The sequence below is a fragment of the Mycetomoellerius zeteki genome, unplaced genomic scaffold (genome assembly GCF_001594055.1).
Source record: "Mycetomoellerius zeteki isolate Tzet28-1 unplaced genomic scaffold, Tzet1.0 scaffold159, whole genome shotgun sequence".
NCBI classification, from domain to species: Eukaryota; Metazoa; Arthropoda; class Insecta; order Hymenoptera; family Formicidae; genus Mycetomoellerius; species Mycetomoellerius zeteki.
This window is the reverse complement of record NW_017256542.1, coordinates 375,649-396,654: the sequence shown is the minus strand read 5'-3', so window position 1 is coordinate 396,654 and position 21,006 is coordinate 375,649. Positions and strand designations below refer to the sequence as shown.

At 32.5% G+C, this 21,006-nt stretch overlaps 2 protein-coding genes across 5 annotated transcripts in view; both read left to right on the top strand.

Annotated features, from left to right (window-relative positions):
• The window catches only part of cib (thymosin beta cib), a 13,625-nt gene extending 5,830 nt beyond the window's left edge, over window positions 1-7,795 (top strand). Inside the window, exons 1-6 of one of the 3 annotated variants that reach the window (XM_018445424.1) lie at window positions 4,205-4,293; window positions 4,379-4,525; window positions 5,575-5,688; window positions 6,643-6,756; window positions 7,055-7,168; window positions 7,260-7,795. In XM_018445424.1, coding sequence (XP_018300926.1) covers window positions 4,396-4,525; window positions 5,575-5,688; window positions 6,643-6,756; window positions 7,055-7,168; window positions 7,260-7,288 — 501 coding nt within the window. In that variant the 5' untranslated portion in view covers window positions 4,205-4,293; window positions 4,379-4,395 and the 3' untranslated portion in view covers window positions 7,289-7,795. Of the gene's footprint in view, window positions 1-4,204; window positions 4,294-4,378; window positions 4,526-5,574; window positions 5,689-6,642; window positions 6,757-7,054; window positions 7,169-7,259 lie in introns of those variants that run through there. The other 2 variants (XM_018445423.1, XM_018445425.1) reach the window with 2 other exon arrangements.
• Window positions 7,796-9,342: 1,547 nt separating this feature from the next.
• On the top strand, window positions 9,343-17,810 carry LOC108721080 (putative uncharacterized protein DDB_G0286901). 2 transcript variants are annotated; one of them, XM_018445415.1, is made up of 14 exons: window positions 9,343-9,412; window positions 11,806-12,004; window positions 12,088-12,343; window positions 12,649-12,787; window positions 12,912-13,078; window positions 13,162-13,545; window positions 13,637-13,808; window positions 13,919-13,985; window positions 14,060-14,279; window positions 14,605-14,742; window positions 14,816-14,865; window positions 14,949-15,051; window positions 15,142-15,378; window positions 17,107-17,810. In XM_018445415.1, the coding sequence occupies exons 1-14, from the start codon at window positions 9,381-9,383 to the stop codon at window positions 17,772-17,774; spliced, it is 2,832 nt and encodes a 943-aa protein (XP_018300917.1). In that variant the 5' UTR covers window positions 9,343-9,380; the 3' UTR covers window positions 17,775-17,810. The 2 variants fall into 2 exon arrangements, with proteins under 2 accessions (XP_018300917.1, XP_018300918.1); XM_018445416.1 differs by lacking the exon at window positions 9,343-9,412 and adding an exon at window positions 9,542-9,776.
• Window positions 17,811-21,006: the final 3,196 nt, after the last annotated feature.

Here is a 21,006-nt window from a genome sequence, read left to right as displayed (position 1 = left end):
TAACGCAACCAAAAATTGGCTGCTGCAGCCAATTAAAAATGCTATGCCATATTTTACCATCTAATTTGCTGCAGCAGCCAATCTTTTTTTCAGTGTAGACCAATTTATCAAACGCCATAGTTTCTAACGTTTGGAAAATATTTACAGATCGTCCGCATTAATGGGGATGCACGACCTAGAGCCATACTTTCCTCGTTTGAAAATGAAGTACTAGAAATCGTGCCTCACAGGCACTCGTACGACATTCATATGAAATATCAGTCTGGATGTCTAATCTATCTCGATGACTCTACCGTCGGTTTCTGCTGGCGCATCTCGGCTGCATTGGCAACCTAGTTTCCTCGTTAACTTCTCGAGGGGGCTCGCTTTTCACCTCGCGAGTACACTCGAGAAGATGAAGCCAAGATTTATCCAAGTTCCACTGTGCGAGCATCGTCGCCGTCGTCTCGCGTCGACTCGCCTCATTAAATACCACCGTTTGCAGTTTGTATAATAACCAATAAGAAGCTTATCCCGTCTGGTTGTTCGCCACGGCTCGGCTAGGATCTACGGATGTTCAATTAAATGGAACTAACGGTCGTTACGTTATAGCGTTTCTTGCGTTGGCCTTAAAACGTTCATTTTCTTGCTGATCTTAAATGCGACGAGCGCAAGCGATTCTCATAATAAAAATTAATTAATAACATGTAGCAAAAGTGAGCTATTTTATAAGAAGTAATAAATCGCATTACATCGTGTTATATCGATTTTTATTATTTAAAAATTATTTATCTTGTAGCAACATTATTCATGAGCTAAAACATGATTAATATTCTGAATAGTTGTTTGGTATATTAAATGATTAATTGGCATTTAAGAAAATATGAAAATATATTTTTATGCGTATTAAAATGAACGAAAATCGTTTTGCAGTCTGGTCTCTCTGTCTTGTCTATATAGTCTGGCGATAGATTCACGAAACATAATCCACCGCATAAGAAGAGAGTTATGTTTTATCTGGCCGTGATCCGTCGTGGTTATACGGACAATCGAGATCTCGTCCTCGTCTCTTACCGTTACGTGCAGCCAAGCACCACGAGTCTTGTGTTTGTGCACACACGTATGTTTCATACGCCTACACAGGCATATGAAAAGAATGAGAAAAAAAAGAAAAGAATTTAGCTGATACGCGAAGGATATGTGTGAGTTCCCGCTGCTTCTCTGTTGCGTATGCGGCCTCTTTTTCGAACACTCCCTATATACAGGCATATACGACCGGCTACCATATAAGGACCTATACACAGCCTTGTCGATGCTGACCCACCGTTTGAACGTATCTCTCGAAAGCCTCTCTCACGATCTCAGGAACGTATCGTCTTGGACCCAAAACTCAGACGAGTGGCCCGAGAGACCGGTTCGTTTTTTATCAACATCGTCTGTACTTTACACGCTCAACATAATATAGCTGTACTCAAAAACATTGTAACTCTAAGAAAATACTGTGCTGCTAGAGCAAATTCAAATGTTTCCACAAATCTTCGATCAAATTTATCACCGTGCTTATATCGTTTATCTTTTCAGTCACTCGTTCTGCAAAATCGTTTCGCCTTATAGAATCGTCGTTTGAAAAGTTTCGTAGAAAAAAAGTCGCACAAAATTGATGACCTTGCACTGTCGTCGATGATGTTGCACAATTGTGCCATGTACCGATAATGTGGTTAGTAATCCGACGTCCCCCGTGACTTCACCCACGTGGAATGCGAACCTTTTCTTACTCTTCGCTTCTCTTTTAAATCTGCAAGTTTACTCTCATATAGGCGAATTCGATGTTATCGTCATTGGCTATTTAATAAGTTTATATGATACAAATAATACTATAGTATACGATAGAAAATATATATGTATGAACGATATAATTAATATGATTTATTTTAAGATAATACAATTAATATATTGAATATATTGGAATATTAATTTGATTTATTTCCAGATACAAAGGAAATGTAATCGTTACGCGTGCAATGTAGATGCAAAGAAAATGAAGATTTATTTCGTCATGAATTGCAGAATATAATACGATTAGAAAAAAGCACGTAGGAGTTAAGCGCAAATCAATACCGATCGCCCACGTGAGCGTAATTAGTATTGCGTTCTTTTCTTACATTTTTACTCGTTGAGTCATGTAAAGTTTTAAGTATGTCTGAATGCGCACAATCGCTGCTGAGAAGCCCATTTGGTGAAAGGGGGTGGGCAAAGGGGGCATCCGAGGAATGAGTCATTGACAGTTTAACGCGTAAATGCGTCGCCAGTTGGATTTGATATAAGATGTGTGTACATATATATATGTTGATACAGAAGTGTATGTACACATTGAGACAACGTTGCGACGTTGATTTCGTGCCACAACTATCAATTATTAGCGGAGTAACGTCTGATTCGATAGTTGCCGGATGTTTCCTTTCTTTCGAAAGTATCATTTGTTATTTAAGAAAAATATAAGAAAAATAATGTCGATTCATTGAAAATCTGAAATATTCTTAAAAATATTTTGTTCTTTTTCTAAAAAATTTGTTTAATGATTGGTGTGAATATATATTGCAATACATTTGTTCGATCTATATGCGCAGCTGTAATTTAACTTTAATTTGTAATATAATATTGCGAAAATATGGTTGCGTTCTTTGGAGGAAAGACGCGGCGAAAGAACGCAAAATATTTATCAGAGTTCTTCTTGGTCAAGTAATATGCGTCATTATCGTAAATAACAAATGATTGCTGCGGAAATCGAAATCAAATTGCAGCATAATATTTTGCACGTGAAATATGAAGTAAAAGATTGAGATAATTCGATTGAGAAAATTCGCTAATATGAATGCATAGAAATTATCAGATTTTATTGATCATTAAAGCATTATATATTAAACATGTTATGCAATGATCGCATTACTATTTGCTATTATAAATTAATTATTTAATTTTCATGTATCTCTCATGTTCACAAATTATTTGACAAGTATTTTTTTATTTTGATAATTGTGTAACTTTGACATCGATGCAATCTCACGCTGACGAAGTTGTTGCTATGCTTATGGAAGAAGTGTGACAAGGAAATATGCTAGAAGGAAACATAGACCGGAAGTAACGAGCTACCGCTGTTTCCGTCACGTGATACATAAATTCGCAGATTGAGAATTGCGTGAGTTCGCAGATAAATTAGACTTCTCATGTAATAATTTCCTAAATCTATTATAACTTTTCTCTTTTTTTCTCAATTTATTAACAACACACACACACAACTGTATTTTATTCTTAATTGTATTTTTATTTTATTAAAATTTCTTGTTTTTTTATTTAACGAGATTGAATGTCATTGTTGTTATTACAGACAACTTCAGATAACGAATAAAATTGTAGAAGGAACAAGCAAAATGAAAAAAAAATCTATGCTGTGTTTTACTTTGATCGCATTCTTTTGAATTTAAAAAGGGGAAACTCCTAAAGTATCGAGTCTGCGAAATTTCAATTGTGTTCAGTATAAATAAAGTACTGTCGCATTTTCGCTGTATTTATATCATGAAGACGTGCAATTCCGACATCGTTGTCGATAGCTTCGTTCTCGGCTTCAGCTTCGTTGGCATTCAATAGCAGCCGCTGTTGTCAGCGCGCAGATTGTTGGTGTGGTTTAACAAAGGAAACGACACGTTCACGTTAACAATTGGAAACTGCGCGGTGCCGTCTCTCGCCGATACACATATTTGTTAAGCGATGCTCTTTGTGCACTTTACGTGGAAGTAGTTCTCGTACTTAATAACACGTGCGATATCGTCCATGTTCCGCTATCTTCCAGGAAGTTAAATCGATTATGTTACGAGCAGGTGCTCGTACACCTTGCATAGACACCTTTTACATCATTACTATATGTAGAGAAGTGTATGTACCGTTCGTTACATATTGACGAAAAACTAAGAAAAAAAAATTAAAACGAATTTAAATTATTTTCCGTTTCACATTGTTAAATTTTATACATACGTACATATTTTAAAAGAAAAAGAAAACACGATCATTTATTGCAAGGATATGTGTTGCGTATAATTGCTATCAATAACATACTTCAGATTATAACACATTTTAATTATTTACACATTGACATTTTTTTGACAGTTCGACACTTCAAATTCTCCAAGAATTTTTAAGTAATAAAATTATCGTACATTGCACATCCACATAAAATACAATATATACCTGAATATTGATAGTCTGAATCAATCAATAAAATATAGCTGTAGCGTTAGAAGAATTAGAAACTTATAAATGGTACAATTAGAGTTATGAACCTTGATTTTTTAAGCTATATTGTTGAGCGAAGGTGATTGAGCTTATACAATTATCTGTTTTACAGATCAAGAAATATAAGTCATGTCGAGTCCGTCGTTGAAAGACCTGCCCAAAGTAGCTCTAGACCTGAAAAGCGAATTGGAAGGTTTCAATCATGGCTGCATGAAGAAAGCCGCTACTGCCGAGAAGAACGTTTTACCCTCCGCTGAAGGTACGTGAATATCCAAGGATATATCTCAGTTATTTTACTAAAAATTAATTTATGTGAATCGAATTATCATGTTTATAACTATTTAAAATTTAATTTAAACGAAAAAGGAGGATTAAAATTTAATATTTTTAAATTTAAATCTCATAGGATCGACGCGTGAACTCATTAATAATATGAATTAAAGACCTAATACCGGTCGAGGTAATATTTTTCGCAATAATTAAAATTTATTTACAGATTCCATTAGATTAAGATCTCTCCAATAGATGTCTATTGAGCATCAAAATTAAATTTGTGATATTATTTCAGTAGTTTAGCTGCGTTTGTAAAGTCCGGAAAAATTTCGACGTGTAGTGAATATGACAAATATGGTATATATGCAAGTACATATATACATTGAAAAAAAGATTGGCTGCTGCAGCAAATTAGATGGTAAAATATAGCATAGCATTTTTAATTGGCTGCAGCAGCCAATTTTTGGTTGCGTTAGTCTATCTGTAATGTCAGTATAGGATTCCGATAGACTAACACAACCAAAAATTAACTGCTGCAACCAATTAAAAATGCTATGCCATATTTTACCATCTAATTTGCTGCAGCAGCCAATCTTTTTTTTCAGTGCAGTAGTACATATATAATTCACATTTGAATTATTTAAAAAGCAATTAAGATCTAGCTTCGACCGGCATTAGGCCTTTAATTCATATTATTATTTAATATTTTTATATTTTTGTATTCTATTAATTTCACTACTAATATATTTGATTAATTGATATATGATTAATGTTATGTGTTTTTGATATTTTTTTCTTTATTCTAATTTAAGTATTTTTAGTATTTAAGTATTAAAATTTTATATATATATTTATATGCTTCTATGCAAGTAAGACGCGTTTAATATTAAATGCGGGGTGTAAAGAAAGTAAAGAAAATATCGAGTTTACTCACACAAATTATTACAAGAGAAGTGATTTGAGCGCAAAGCTTACCAGTGCGATACTTTGATAAATACGATAGCTGCAATAAAAATATGTGAATTGCTGACGTAGACGTGCGACAGGAGCGGCAACATTCTGAGTTGATACATGGCGTGGAAACCTTTAAGGCAGATCAATTGAAGCACGCAGACACGAAAGAGAAGATTGTGTTGCCTAACGCCAAAGGTATTGCTCATTAAAGACTGGAGGGATTTCTGGAATTTCATTCTCCAGTTCTGCGAGGAGTACTTCCTTGGGCTTTTTCATGGTGGCAGCAGAAAGTCAACTATTGCTTTTGCTTCTCGGGAAACAATCTTTCACCTGCAAAGCTTTCTCTTAGAATAATTCAATAATAAAATTTCGAATTCGAAAATTTTACTGGTGGTTTTGATGGCATTCTGAGATCATATTGCTTGTTTTTTTTTCGTTAATTTCTTGCTACACATATCTTATAACATAAAATTTAAAAGATTAAAAATAATAACTCTTATACAATATTTATGCAGGTCTTCCTAAATTCGTCTACTCTCATATTATATGGATTCTTTGATGCAATCTGAAATCGATAATTTCTCAACTGTCGAAAAGTCGAGTTATAAATTATTCAAAATACAAGGCTTCTCACGACTTAAATATCTAATATGGATTAAAGTAATGGAATCATAGAACTTAATCATAGATCTTAAAACTAAAATGAGATATATTCTGGGATATTTTATTATACCGTAGCAAGAAGTTAATCTGATATACAGGAGGATAAATCCAAAATGTAATTAATAAATCGTACATTAATTTCAAAGTCAAAAATTATTACGCAAACTTTAGTTTCTTATGATTTTAACTTGAGTTCAAATGTAATACGTAATTTCGCTTCATAAAAATGCATAGAGCATCTGAACGCGCGCGATATTAATAGCACGTGCCTTATGAAGGAAGGACGACAAACGGTATCAATCATTGATCGATCGCGCAAACAGTTTTTGAATTTATTCTTCGCTAATCCATTCTAGTTACGCTGCTAGCAGCTGGATATAGCAAATCTATAGCCAGTTAAACGATATACTTTATTTCCGATTTGCGATTCTGCTTACATAAAATTATCCATCATTTCGTTTCTGAAATATGATTTATCTTTTTTAGACGTCGCAGCGGAGAAGACCCAGCAAACGTTGATCGCCGGTATCGAAAAGTTCGACACCGCAAGTCTGAAGCACACCGAGACGCAGGAGAAAAACCCGTTACCCGATAAAGATGGTATGATATATAAGTTAGTTTTTTAAATTGACTTATATACAGAATAGTTCAACTCCATCAAATTCACTAGATGAATTAAAAGCGAGAAATTTATCTTACGAAATTGTGAATTTTTAATTTTTAAAGAATGATTTTTAACCATGGGCAATCATTCCATTCCGTTTTATTTTTATTGTTGATAAAGTCACGTCATAAAATAGTAAATGAAATAATAATTTCTTTACAAGTAATATAATTATTTTATAAAATGATAATTATTATAAATTCTAATGAGATTTTTTGTTGATTTTCTATGCAGCGATTCAGCAAGAAAAGGGGAAGCAACAATTAATCTCCGGTATTGAAAATTTTGATCCAGCGAAATTGAAACATGCGGAAACCCTCGAGAAAAATCCTCTGCCCACCAAAGAAGGTTCGTACACTGCACATTTTTAATTTATACTCTTGTATCTATTCAAGATGGTATGTGATTTACTAAGGCAATATTGTTTTTTTTTTTTTAGCGATCGACGCCGAAAAGATAGCTGCTTAAAGAAGCTGCCACACGAAAACGAAGGAAAGGAACGGGGACGGCACGACTTGTCGCTTCTTCCAATTTCTATATCCGTGACATTTTATAACAATTATTCATACTTTGCCAAGGAAAAAAAGCGCGAATGCGAAGCACTATATTAGTCGTAATGCTATGATTATACTTATCCTATCGCCATTTTTCGGCGTTCTTCTTTTGGCGAGATCAGAAAACTTTTGATCGAAAACGTGTAACGTTTGAATCACGTAGCCGATGACGATGTCGCTATTGCTTGTCCTACCTTGGTACTAAGCCGCCTCAAAAGACAATTCGACAACGATTAAGCAATGACAAGAATGAGAGCAAACTTACATACAGCTCTTGTCTCGCTGTAAGTTTCTCTAACTTGCCTTCTCGTTACATCTACTCGTTGTTTTGTTGCTAAACGCGTGACAAATAATACATTGTCCGAATAGCCGAATACGGCTATTCTACTTAGAGAGAGAAAGACTTATGGCAAGAAAAAGATTAGTAAATGTAGCGAGTTAGAAATTCGTTTTTTACGAAACAGGGACGATGATCCAATTCGATAGATCGCGAAACGTTGCACGGAATCGTCATCTCCTCGCCGGAGGATGTAGTTTTTTTATATCAAAAGAACTGCACGCGCGAATATATTCATTATTTTCGATATAACAAGCAAAATTGTCGGTGATATTGCATTTAATGCGTTACAGCAGCCATTGCGGAAGTACACAGTGATCGATCTTATATTTATGTATTGTAAAAATCATATTTTGTATAAACGGGCTATTGTACTTTTTTAATATTTCGTATACATCGCATTGTCATTTCGACGAAATTATTACGAGGAATAAAAAAAAGTAATTTGTACAAAAGTGACAATCTGTTTTTTGACCCTAATTAAACTTTATTAGCTTAAAAGAAATTTATTTCCATTTTTCATCCATATATGTACGTAACAGGAATTTTATTTAATGTATTTATAATTGCATTTAGCACTAAAATCTGATCATTTGCTTCCGATTTTTATGTATAAACTTTATCTTAAAAATTAAAAGCTAGCCGCATTTAGTGCTAAATGCAGGATACAACTATTATTAGAATTATAATAATAATTAGAATCTTTATAACAATTTTCAATCTGTTATGTAATGATCTGCAAAATTGATCATTAAATGAATTACAGTTAACTTAATATTTGCAAAGTAATCAATGTCAATTATATATATAAAATTAACTGTTTACATAAAAGATTTTGCAAAAGGATTGAAAAGAATAATCGATTTTTTATTTCATTGGAGATTCATTTTCAGATTATCTTACAATACGTACTGCATTTTTTAAATTATAACAGGATAAACATTCATGGAATTAATATTTATATTTAACATATAGTACGCACGATGATGTTCCGGTCATTTGTATACCGGATTAATTTTCATAACTTTTATAAACATGTAAAAATTATTGAGTGATTTTTGCATATATTAACATAGATATTTAGAAAAAGAGAACGGATAGAGATTAATATTAGGTCTGTTTGCGCTGCTTGAAATCCTCAAAAATTTTTAATTTAAATTGAGATAGATATATACTTATTTGAGCGTTGAAAAGAGAATACGAAAATGTTGAGTGCAAGCAAAAAGTGCAAGCAACGTGAACAGATTTATTTAGATATTCTTAATATTTATTTAAGTATTCTTAATATTTCAAAGAAAAGAAATACACAGAACCTGAATGATCCAATGACGTGGACTAATTAATGTAACTAAATGGCATTGGGATATTTGTAAACTACGTAGAATATTTATGAACGACGTAAAAATAAATCGCAATCTTTAGAATGAGAGAAGAGTTAATTGAAATTTGGCGCCTATCTACTTGCTACGAAAGCGGAAGTGAAAATACGACTTCGAAATTGCGATTGGTTAGCATTCTAGTAATGTCGGCCAATCGTGTCGCAATCTTTCAGCCACATCATTCGGACGGACCTTTATCATTTTGACCCGAGTTGTCGATTTCGACGAGGGATTTCCGTCAACAGCGTAGAGCGCCTGAATTCGACGATATCTTTATGTAGTTGCGCGGAATGGAATCATCATATCAACAAAGAGATAAAACGTAAGTATCCTCTTTATCGATTCACGACGATATCGCTCGAATCACTTTAATCGCGGTATCTTGAGCATCGCGTGCGAATTTTGTCGTTAATAGAATCCGATTGATGTAAACATCAATCGCCCACAAACGCGAACCTGATGCACGTGCGCAGGTAACGAATTGGATTGGCGACAAAATGCGTTGTTGAGGGGGAAAGGAGGAAGGGGGAAATAAAGGGGAGAAGAGAAGACCAAGAAAGAAGGTAAGGAAAGTACGGTATCGGGTACATCACGCACGCTGTGTTTGAAAAGTTGAACGACCATTGTTTCGGGAGATTCGCGGTGCCGTTCTGCTTCTGCCGAAGGAGTAGGTGGAGAATAGTAAGGTGAGCACGATCCCCTTTTTTCCTACGAATTTTTCACGCGAAAGCTTTCTTTCGACTAAACTTTCTTTCGCAAGAAAGTTTAAGCCGCGTATGCATCTAGTGAACGAACACCGAATGCGAATGTTCGGACATTGTGTTTGTGAACAGTTTATTCTTTTTCTTGATTGCACCGGACACTAGCATTCGATTAGATTCGACGTTCGTTGCACATAGCAATTAAACTTGTGCGACTTTTATGTAACAAGTAACAACATAAATTTTTGCGTTCATTCGTTTACGAGATTTCCACGGCCCTCCCCCCTTCCCAGGATCGATGGCTTCTCTTCGCCACTTTGGATCTTTTCTTTCTTGCGGATCTTTCCGTTTAATGTGGGATCTCTGTAAGGACCGAGGTTGAAGAAAATTGGCTGATTGATTTTCCCGTGAAGTGTTTTATAGTTGGATTATCCGTAAACTAAACGATTCGAATCTATTTACGATCACGTTTTCCATCACGCATTGTCGCATCAAGACTCATCGCTTTGTCCCTTTGTCGTAGCGCGATAACGCGTGAGATTCTTTCGATAAGCTGAGATATCTGTATCTTACGTGTATCGTAGGAATTCTTTCGGATCTTCTCGAAAAGAATGATTTTTTTATTTCTTTTTAATTGTTTTTTATTCGCGTTAGGTAGGTTTTATTATAATGTAAGAAATCCACCTTTTTATAATTTCGATGAGATTTAGCACGTTGTTGGGTTTTGCAGCATACTTTTATTTATGCACATTTTGTTTATGAATTTATGCCAACCTTCTCTGTCTTAATTCTCTGAGGGCCGATTGTTCCATCTTTTGGTAAAGTTTACCTGTTAGGTAAATCTGGCAATCTGCGCACGTGATTAGATAATCTTGCTACTTATCTAATAGGTAAACTTTACCAAGAAGTTGGAACAATCGGCCCTGATCGATTTCTTAAGCTGATTTTACAATGAGTCAGTAGTCGGAAATCCTAAGTCTTAATCAGTTTTAACCTAAATAGGTGACTATGATTTTTTGCATCTATTAGTTGTTAGTTGTACAGCAAGTCGTTTAACTCGACTGATGGAAAGGAATAAAATAATTTCTTAACACCTTGTTTGCTTGTTTTGGTTGTTACTAAGAAAATTGAAAGGAATAAAGTCCAATTTGGTCAATCTTAAGAAAATCGATAGTCTTAGGGCCGATTGTTCAATCTTTTGGTAAAGTTTACTTGTTAGGTAAATCTGGCAATCCGCGCACGTGATTGGATAATCTTATTACTTACCTAACAGGTAAACTTTACCAAGAAGTTGGAACAATCGGCCCTTAGTCGTACAAGTTGACTGTTGGCCAATTTCACCGATTCACCGATAAGACTTAGGACTACCGACTACCGATTCATTGTAGAATCAGCTTTACAATTAAAAGATTTACTATTCTTTCTTATTTTTATATTAGCATATATATAGTATAATTTAATATATAAATACAAAACTATAGAAGTCTATATTAGTCAATGTTCTTAAATACTGTCAATATTATTTTATTAACATTAATAATAAATTAATTGTTATAAATCCAAAGTTTATCATTAAAAATGTAAGTAGAAGAATTTGGTTAGAATCGTATTCAAATTGTAATTCGTTTTCTTCGATGGTTTATATTATTCTTCTTCTTTTTAGAAAATAAAAAATATCCACTTAAATTGGGATATCTGCGGATAAACCATATCAAAGAAAAAAAACATTTTTTACATTATCTATATAATATTACAAAAGAATATATAAGAAGGTAATGTGAAGACAATTTTATAAAAAAATAAGATACTTCGTTAGCTGGATGTATATATCAAAGTATCGATCATATAACTTTTTCTCTAGAGCGAAAAAACGTGAAAAATGAAAATTTTTATCTATGATGTATGAACATATACACACATACATACAATAAATTTTCACTTTTCACGTTTCCGTCCTATGGAAAAAGTTACATGATCGATATCCTGTAGCAGTATATTGAATAATGTCAATTAGAAAGATGTCAAAACGGACACAGGAGCCAGTGGACCAATGGCTGGCAAAGGAAGGTTACTTCAGGAAACCTACTCCCAGAGACCCGACTTGTTTGTTTAGAGCAATCAGCGAACAAGTGTATCACACGCAACATTATCATCTACGAGTAAGAAAAGAATGTATAGAATTTATGAAGAAGAAGAGACACTTGTTCATTGATGTGAGTATCTGTACACGATTATCTAGTTTCATATCAAGAGATGCTCGGTTTTGATGATCATTTTCTATACACTTTTTTTATAGTCTGTATCAACATCATTTGATTATTATCTGAATGAAATGCAATGTTTTACGGAGTGGGGAAGTTCAAGTGAAATTCATGCCATGTCTTTGTTGTATAAGAGAGACATAATCATATTCGTTGGAGAAAAGCAGATATGCGAAAACGTTACCAATAACGGTTTTAAAAAAGGCGTTATATTGCTTTGTCACACAGAGCCAAAACAATATGAGCCTGTTTACCCGATGGCTTTTGTACAATCAGCTGCATACTGTCAATGTATGTAGATATTTCTTAGTCCCATTTTCACAATATAGAGTTACCTAAAGATTAAAGGTTCATAAATGAATTTTATTAATGAATCTCTTGGTAACCTTTATCTTTAAGTAACCACATATTGAAAACGAACCTTATTGATACAAGCTGTGCGTCGCATCTTTAGGCTGTGTTCCAAATTTACTGCCAGCACAGAAAATGCTATAGTTTACGTTACGTGCACTATAGATTTTCAGTACTGGCAGTCAATTTTGGAACAACCATAATCTTCTTCCTAAATTCTTTGTAATCTTTTGTTTTTTTGGTAGCTATTGTTTATGAAGTTGTATATAGGTATATGTATCAAATACCTAACATAAAAGCTGTTGCGGATAGAATGCTACATAACCGAGCTCCTGCACTTAGACATGACAGATTTTTCCAGAAGGGAAATCTTGATATTAGAGAGTAAGTTATTTAATTAGACCTCGATGTATATTGCATTTATAACAAATTATAATTTAAGCATTAAGTTTTTAAATTTTATTTAAAAATGTAGATTGTTTTTAAAAAGTGAGATATATTTCTGCAGGCAATTGATTGAGGATTTATACAAAAAAGTAAAAAACGAACATAGTGACACGGACGAAGCGCAATCTGATTGGAAAGGATCACCTATTCCTTATAAAGTTGCAAAAGCGCTGGCTCCTGATTATTATCGTAATATAGAGTTAGACATATGGCACGAATTGAAACGAGGTGTGCTATAAGAATTTTATTTTTACTTTCTTTTTCGAGGACAAAAGTGAAATATTTAAAACTAAAATTATTTGTATGTATAGAGGTAAAATCTGCAGGCTGGAACAGATACAACAGTAATGAGCTTCAAGTCGGCGGCAAATGTCTGATAGAGATTAGCATAAACGATCTACAACAGTGTGATAGAAATAACAACAAGAATATACGAGTTAATTTACCAGAATGTAGTACTAGCGAAACTAACAATAAAATTGAGCAACAAAAATTGAAGCAAGGGCCTCTTTGGCTTCACGGTTATATACAAGAAATGAATACAGAGAAGGAGCCAGTTCTGGTTTTTATTAAAGACCTAGGAGAGAAAAAATTTGTTCCATATGATGCTCTGAAGCCATTACCTTTAGTAAGAAAAAATAGGCCAAAAAATTGGGTACCAATTAATAGAAACCATTCAGTTACCATGGATTCAAGTTAGTTTATTAAATTATTAAACCATTATTGTCATTTTTACATATTTTTACATAATTTACATGTAACAAATCTTTATTTTGTAATAATTAGATCGACGATGGAAAAAACCATATAATTCTTTCTCGCGAAAGAGAAAAGATACTATAATAATAAATGAAAAGCCAAATAATACAAATAAAAATGTATTAATAAATAACAGTAATGATGATGCTGATACTAATGTCACTAGAAGTGGCTTTAATGAACATCACGGCGAACTTCCGTATGTATCTCAGATTATATTAGCTGCATTTTATCGTATAAAAGATAGTATTGTTTCGCATTTTTCTAATAAACTGAATTCTTTAAAAATATAATGATTTTATTTTTTAGTAAAATAAATCAAAACCAAACATTAAAAAATCATTCTGTAGAAGATTCTTCTATTCATGCGACAAATGTAAGTAAATTGTAAAATTTTAATATTGTATTTGAAATTCTTAAAGTATAAAAACGCACATCTTTTGTTTGTAGGTAGAGATTAACAGTTTACCTATGACAACTACATTTGACAATTCACAGTCCATAGGGTCAAACAATATAATGCAAGAAATAACGGAAGAACGTAAAAAACCTCATACAGTATTTAGGAGGGTGAACAATACTGCAAGGAAGACTGAAAAATCCAATAATCTTCCAAAATCAAGTTCGAAACCAAAAGTGTTAAATGAGAATTATTGTTCACCTTACAATGGTAATCATTTCTAAATAACATGTTATGTCATATATATCATAACTTAAAAAATTATGTCCTCCGAAGAAAATTTAATTCGAAATATATAGTACATAGAGTAAAATCTTCCTCAGAGAGGATGTTTTGGAATGTAGCCCTAATATATTTATAATCAATTACGCGCATGCGCACGCTGGCGTTAAAACAGTCAAAATGTATATACACAATTATTTCAGCAAATAGATTTCATACAAATTAAATTAATTTACTGGCAATTGGATATGCAAGTTTTAATTTTTCTTAAAAATTTATCGGAATATGTACTGATCTACTTCGTTAATTGCAGATAACTCGCAAACAAATATATATGGCAACCCAAACGTATCTTATGTTCCTCCAGATAACGGCAATACATATCCCTATTATCCATACATGCCAGGAAATTTTTCGATAACTGGGGAACAGAACCCCAGTCAAATAGATCGTATGTATTTATTAATATTCTAATATTGATATTATACCATGAACAAAAAATTTATATTTTATATTTTTCTTAGATTCATTGTCATCGAATGTCTTTTATAATTTACATCTGCTGCATCTGGAGGTATGCGTAGATAGAAAAGTAATTGTAATTATAATTTATCATCGATTGTTATATTCTATAATTATATAATTTTTTGCACACAGGACACTTTCCGTACTTTAAATCCAACTTATTACGGACCGATAATGTATGGACCAAATCATCAAGGCATACCATCTATGGGCACACCATCAAATGCTATAAACAGTAATTTATCATTAAACATTCATACAAAATTTATATTAAAAAATCATTGATGAAACTTGAAACAAAAGCTTGTATACAATTTTTAAATAGGTGGTCCGTACATGCAATATATGCGGGAGGAAGTAGATCGCCTTGTTAACGACATGCAAAATAGTTCGTTAAACGAGGGATCAAATGCTAGTGTTGAGATTCTCAATGCTTCGCATGTGAACATGAATAGTCAGCAAAGTACAAATCAGTCAAAGCAAGGACCAAGAAATTCGAGCGGGAAAGACTCCTCACATCATATTCAACAGAAAGGGAAGCAAACTGGCACTGTTAATAAAGGTAATAACAGTAAAATTAAATATGTTATTACTATAGGAAATAAATTTGCAGCATATAAAATAATATATTAAAATTGAAGAGATACTCACTTTTTTATTCGTCTCTTACAACACGAAATAGAGTTCAAAGATTAAGAAAAAGGAGAAACTAAAAGATATCCAGACATGCAATCTTTGGATGCTCCATCAAATGCTCATAAGAACAGTAATTTAACAGTAAAAATTCATATAAAAGATTAATAATGAAACTTGAAACAAACTCTTATACAATTTTTTAATAGATATTCCGTATATGCAGTATATTCAAGAGGAAGTATATCATCTTATTAATGACATGCAAAGTTGTTCGTTAACGTACGATGAGGAAACAAGTACCTGTGATGAGATTCCCGACGCTTTGCACATGAACATGAATTGTGTGCAACAAGCAAAGCAAACTTGAAATCGAAATATTACATCTAGAGAAAAGAGAGGCAAGGACAAATTCAGAACAAGAGATAGTAAAAAAACAATATTAAAATAATTATATTAATTAATAATTAATAACATAAATTAAGTAAGCAAATGAAACAATAAACGCTTAAAATTTTAGTAATTAAGATATAATTATAACTTACTAGAAAAGATCCAAACTCAGCTAGATTCACGAACAAAAAGCAAGAACGGTAAAAGAGACTTATACTAATAGCATATAAACAGCGATGTATCTTCTACCTAAAAAAAAAAAACCGTTGTCAGTATATTTATTTATATTTTGATATTACTGTTAACCTTTAAATAAGCACGTGTCCAAAGATTTTTCGTGGGCAAGTTGGTAGATGACATACTTAAAGCACCCCAAAAAGTTTTTTAATTTTAATTTTTTTATATTTTTTATTAATATGTTAATTTATATTAGCTAATCCTTATGAGAGAGAAATGTAAAACTAATTATGCTTTCTTTTAAAACTTCTAAGCATCTTGGAAACACTTATTTTCCTTTTTTAGAACAAAATTTTTAAAAGAACTATGTCTGGATGTTATGACTATCTATTTAAAGGTTTAATGTTTAACGATTATTGTCCTTTGTGATGGGAGATACGTTGCGTATTATTATTAGTTGCTTTCGAATCGGTGTTTTTGAGATTTTATGTATTTATACATAATTTTATTTTTATATTTGAAAATGTTTAGTGTTTTAATTTCAATTATTTGCGTTTGTTTCATTATTTTTTGTTAGTTATCAATTTAATTTATGTAATCTGCTCAGTCTTCTATTTTTTTGTCTGTTGTTTTGAATTTGCCATTCTCTTGGATCTTTTCTAGACAGACTATTGCGATTTTGACTAAGAAAAGTTTTTTTTTTAATTGGACTATATTTTATGTTTTGAAAAGATTATAAATGAATACATTAAATTGCACTAAAAAATTACACCTGACATTTTGATGAAATTGATCCTTGAGATTTCTAATCAACATAATTTCTGTTTTATATTATTTTACAATAATTATTTTATTAAATTGATTGCATATACATCCTTTATATGTATGTATAAAACCATTACAAATACAAATGGGATTGAAGGGTAAGTCAGAGAATATAAATATGAAAACTTGACTAATTATATATTTTTTATTGTATATACTTTTCTTTTTGTAAAAACACGCTTGATTGTTCATTTCAGTTTTACGGAACTCTCTGTGAAACTTGTGAGAGAATATATTTTTTTTATTTCATTTTCTCTTATAGCCAATAAGATACGAAATCGCCAGCAAAATGCTCGCGGATCATCGCACATGCAATATTCGGGTCCTCAATATGGCGCGACGATACCGAATGGTTCTGTGAATCCGTATAATGCACGAAGGCACGATGTACATATGCTGCAACCGCAGCATCATTGGGATCCGATGTCGCATCAGATAACACCTATGGTAGCCGGTCCGACAAACGGTTATGCACCACCGCAATATACAACATCGAACCAAATAATTCCTTATCATGAACTTCCACCACACTACACGAATGAAAGCAATTCAGGGAATTCGTACTATCTGGGAAATGGTAGCTACATACCTGTACCGTACTTACCACCTCAGCACGTCGACGCAACTGAGAACGGAGCTGTACCTCCATCATATCCGCAGCATTTTTATTCAACGACCGAGACTTACCCGTCAGGTCACTCATCAATGAACGGCCAACCAATGATGTACTCGCAGCCAGTGATGTATCCACAATCGGTGCAATATCATGCTGTACCATCACCAACGCAACACATGCAAGAGCAGTGGAACCCGACCTTGGGACCGCAACCTTCCTACGTTGCCCAATGCATTGCTTCAAATCCAGGTCCAGCTCCGATCATAGAATCGTCCCCTAACGGACAATGTACCGTTCCAAAAGGTTCACTTTAGATCATATATATTCTAAAAATTGATAATTAAGATTGAATCTCTCTATTGCAGTAACTATTAAAAAGTCTTCATATAACATAATAGTATTATATAATATAAAATAATGTTAGTTATAACATATCGACGTTCTCCATGAAAGAGTAAGATTCTGAAGACTGATGATAATTATAAGATACGAAGTACATCGTAATAAAAATTAAAAATAATGAATGATAATTACTATATAGAAAATTTAGAGATAAAATAATTATATGGAGCAAAATATATTAATCATTTGCAATTCTCGTTAGAAATCGACAAGATTGTTCGCTATGACTTACCAGAGTTTCCTATACCGTGTACAAAGCTCCATATATTATACAAGTAGAAGTTTAAGATGCAGTCTTTATAAGCTGTATATGCAAACTAATTTAACGTGCCACGTATTAACGTAAGAAACATGTAATGTTATGATGCAGCTAATCTATTGTATCAATGTTTAAAAAATTTAAACTGAGATACTTGAAACTTTTATAGATATATAGATTTAAAAGAAAGGAATACGTATGTAAGACTAAATTTCAATCAGTTTCAGCATTATCCTAATGGATAATGTAATTCATAAGTTTCTTCATTAAAAAGAAAAAAATTATAGTGCCTTCGATAAACTATAACATTCCTATTCTCTTTGCAGAAATATTTCATATTTGAATAGCGATGTTTGTCGGTGTTTTGAATCATTGGAAAATATTATAATTACTCCGCATTTCTTAAAACCGACAAATATCGTAAATAAAATGAATATTATCTTCAATGGAGTGAATTGAATATCTATCCCTATTGGGATTATTATATCATTCATTTCACTCGCGCGCACACACACACACACACACACACACACACACACACACACACACACACACACACACACAAATTTAATTATTTCATAAAAAGTATCTAGGCTTAACTTACATATTTAGAATATTTAAGAATCAATACATATATAACATAAGTTCAGATCTTGTAACTCATTAATAATATTAAGTTTACTGAAGTTCTTCAACATTTATACAATTTTTACTTAATATTAACCTTTATACAATTTTTGCTAAATCTTTTTCGAATAAATAATGCAGAAAGATCAATCAAGTCTATTTTATTTGTTGCATTTTCAATTTTTAAATGAGGTAATGGTGTTTGCTTGTATTTTAAAGAGGTCAAAACCTAAAAACATTTTTTAAAAGCTTAGGATTCTGCAGATCCAAATTATTGTCGTAACCGAATATTAATAAATAAATCATGTTTGAATTATATAAAGAATTCACATGCCTTTATGATTGTGACTAATGAATAAATCGATGTGATGCGACATACGTAAACGCAAGCACGTTGATGTATTATTTGAACTTTCTAAGAGAATTTTGAGACCATCACGAGCGCAATCTTCGGTATGCTATGTGATAAAAAGGAATAGATTATCGAGGTTTTTTTAAAGCGCAATTATTACGATAATTAATGCCTACTGGAACAGAAGCGTATATGTGGTAAAATGAATAAAATCTATATACATATATATCACTGATATGTGTGATACATATTAGTGATGTATATAATATAAACAGTACTGTAAACCTTTAAGTTACGGCATCATAGTATTAAAACAAAAAAAATTTGGTATGGACAAACGTGATTCAATGATTGATCGTCAACGAAACTGGATACTCATATATATGCATATATATTTATAGAAATTCTAATATCGAACCGTACAATATTCTCCTCCATATAAGATACATGCGAAAAAAATTATCTCTACGGTACATCTTAAAAGCGGTAGTAAACTCGCTATTACAGGGCTTGGTTTTGATTTTAATCGCCGGAATTCTACACTCGTATATTATACAACGTGCTAACGCTAGAGGCACTCTATAAGAACTGAGATTTCACAAGGTAATCAAGAAAAGGTCCAGTGTGATACACGAAGCTTAATGTTAAACTATTTACACGTATATTACACTTGATCTTCACTATTTACAATCGAAAATCTCAGGTGGATATATCATTGATCTGAAAAAAAAAAAAGAAAAAAAAAGGTAAAATGGAATGATAAGATCTATGTTCCTTTGTAACATACAGTTTCGATAAATCCTTCGGAAGTGCAACTTACAAGGAAATATTTATACTCTCGTGCTTGTTATACTTGATATTATATATAGGCAAACCTATTTGGCATTAAAGGCCAATAAAATCTTTCGAGTTTCATCGCGTAATACATATTGTTAATTTTCATTGCAAGATCCCCGCATTTCTACGAGAATCCCTTTCTTCATTGCACACGTTTACATACTGTATTAGACTCGCGTATTATTGGTGTCTCGGGTGTGTGCGATTTCCTCTAAATATAAGTGCATCAATTGTATAATCTATCTGTACATTCGCTACACAGTTCAAATACACAATAATATTAACATATTTAATATTGGACTAATAAGAACAGGGATGCTCTGAAAGATCTCGCAATAAAAAATAATGATTTCAAGCGAACGAAACAACGAGGCATTTTAACTCTATAATCAACAATCTTTCGATTTAAAAAAAAATGTATAACACGTGATCAGCTGAAATGTTAGTCCGTCTGTCGATAAAAGTAAGGATTAGAAAATCAATTAAAAATTATTAGTAGACACTTATGCGAGGGAGGAAAACATAGATAACGCTGTAACGCGCGTTTCTCAGAAATTTTATTTTCGTTTAATTCATGAAAAAGAGAAATCATTTCACCATAGTTCTCATATATTCCACTTCATTCAGTCACTATTTATATACGATAAAGGTATTACAGTAATTTGCTATGTACGAATTAATCTTTAGCTACTTTCACATCAGATCTGAATCGTAGGCATTATACTATAGGACCCGGATGTCAGCTCTGATTTGAAAACAACTTCTCTCTATATAAGTCCATATTAAATATATTTTACAATAATATTATCATTGTACATGAACAACGTATGCTCTACACCTCGCGTTGCTTATCGCTAATTAACCAGCGCAATGACAAGATTTTTATATTACTCGACAAAAACAGAATAAAATTAAGATATAAATATAATATACATGCTACACAAAACACCATAAAAGAACGTTGTTAATTAAAGTTAAACAAAAATTAATCTGGCTAAATTAGCCTTACAGAGTTTGATACTCGAAGGTAGCACTAGTAATAATGTGGAAGAGAACAACACGACGATTA

Coding starts and splice junctions, on each gene's coding strand:
- LOC108721080 (XM_018445415.1), top strand. CDS start 9,381: ATGGAATCATCATATCAACAAAGAGATAAAAC. Junction 9,413..11,805: donor TATCAACAAAGAGATAAAAC/GTAAGTATCCTC, acceptor AATGTCAATTAG/AAAGATGTCAAAACGGACAC. Junction 12,005..12,087: donor AGAGACACTTGTTCATTGAT/GTGAGTATCTGT, acceptor CTTTTTTTATAG/TCTGTATCAACATCATTTGA.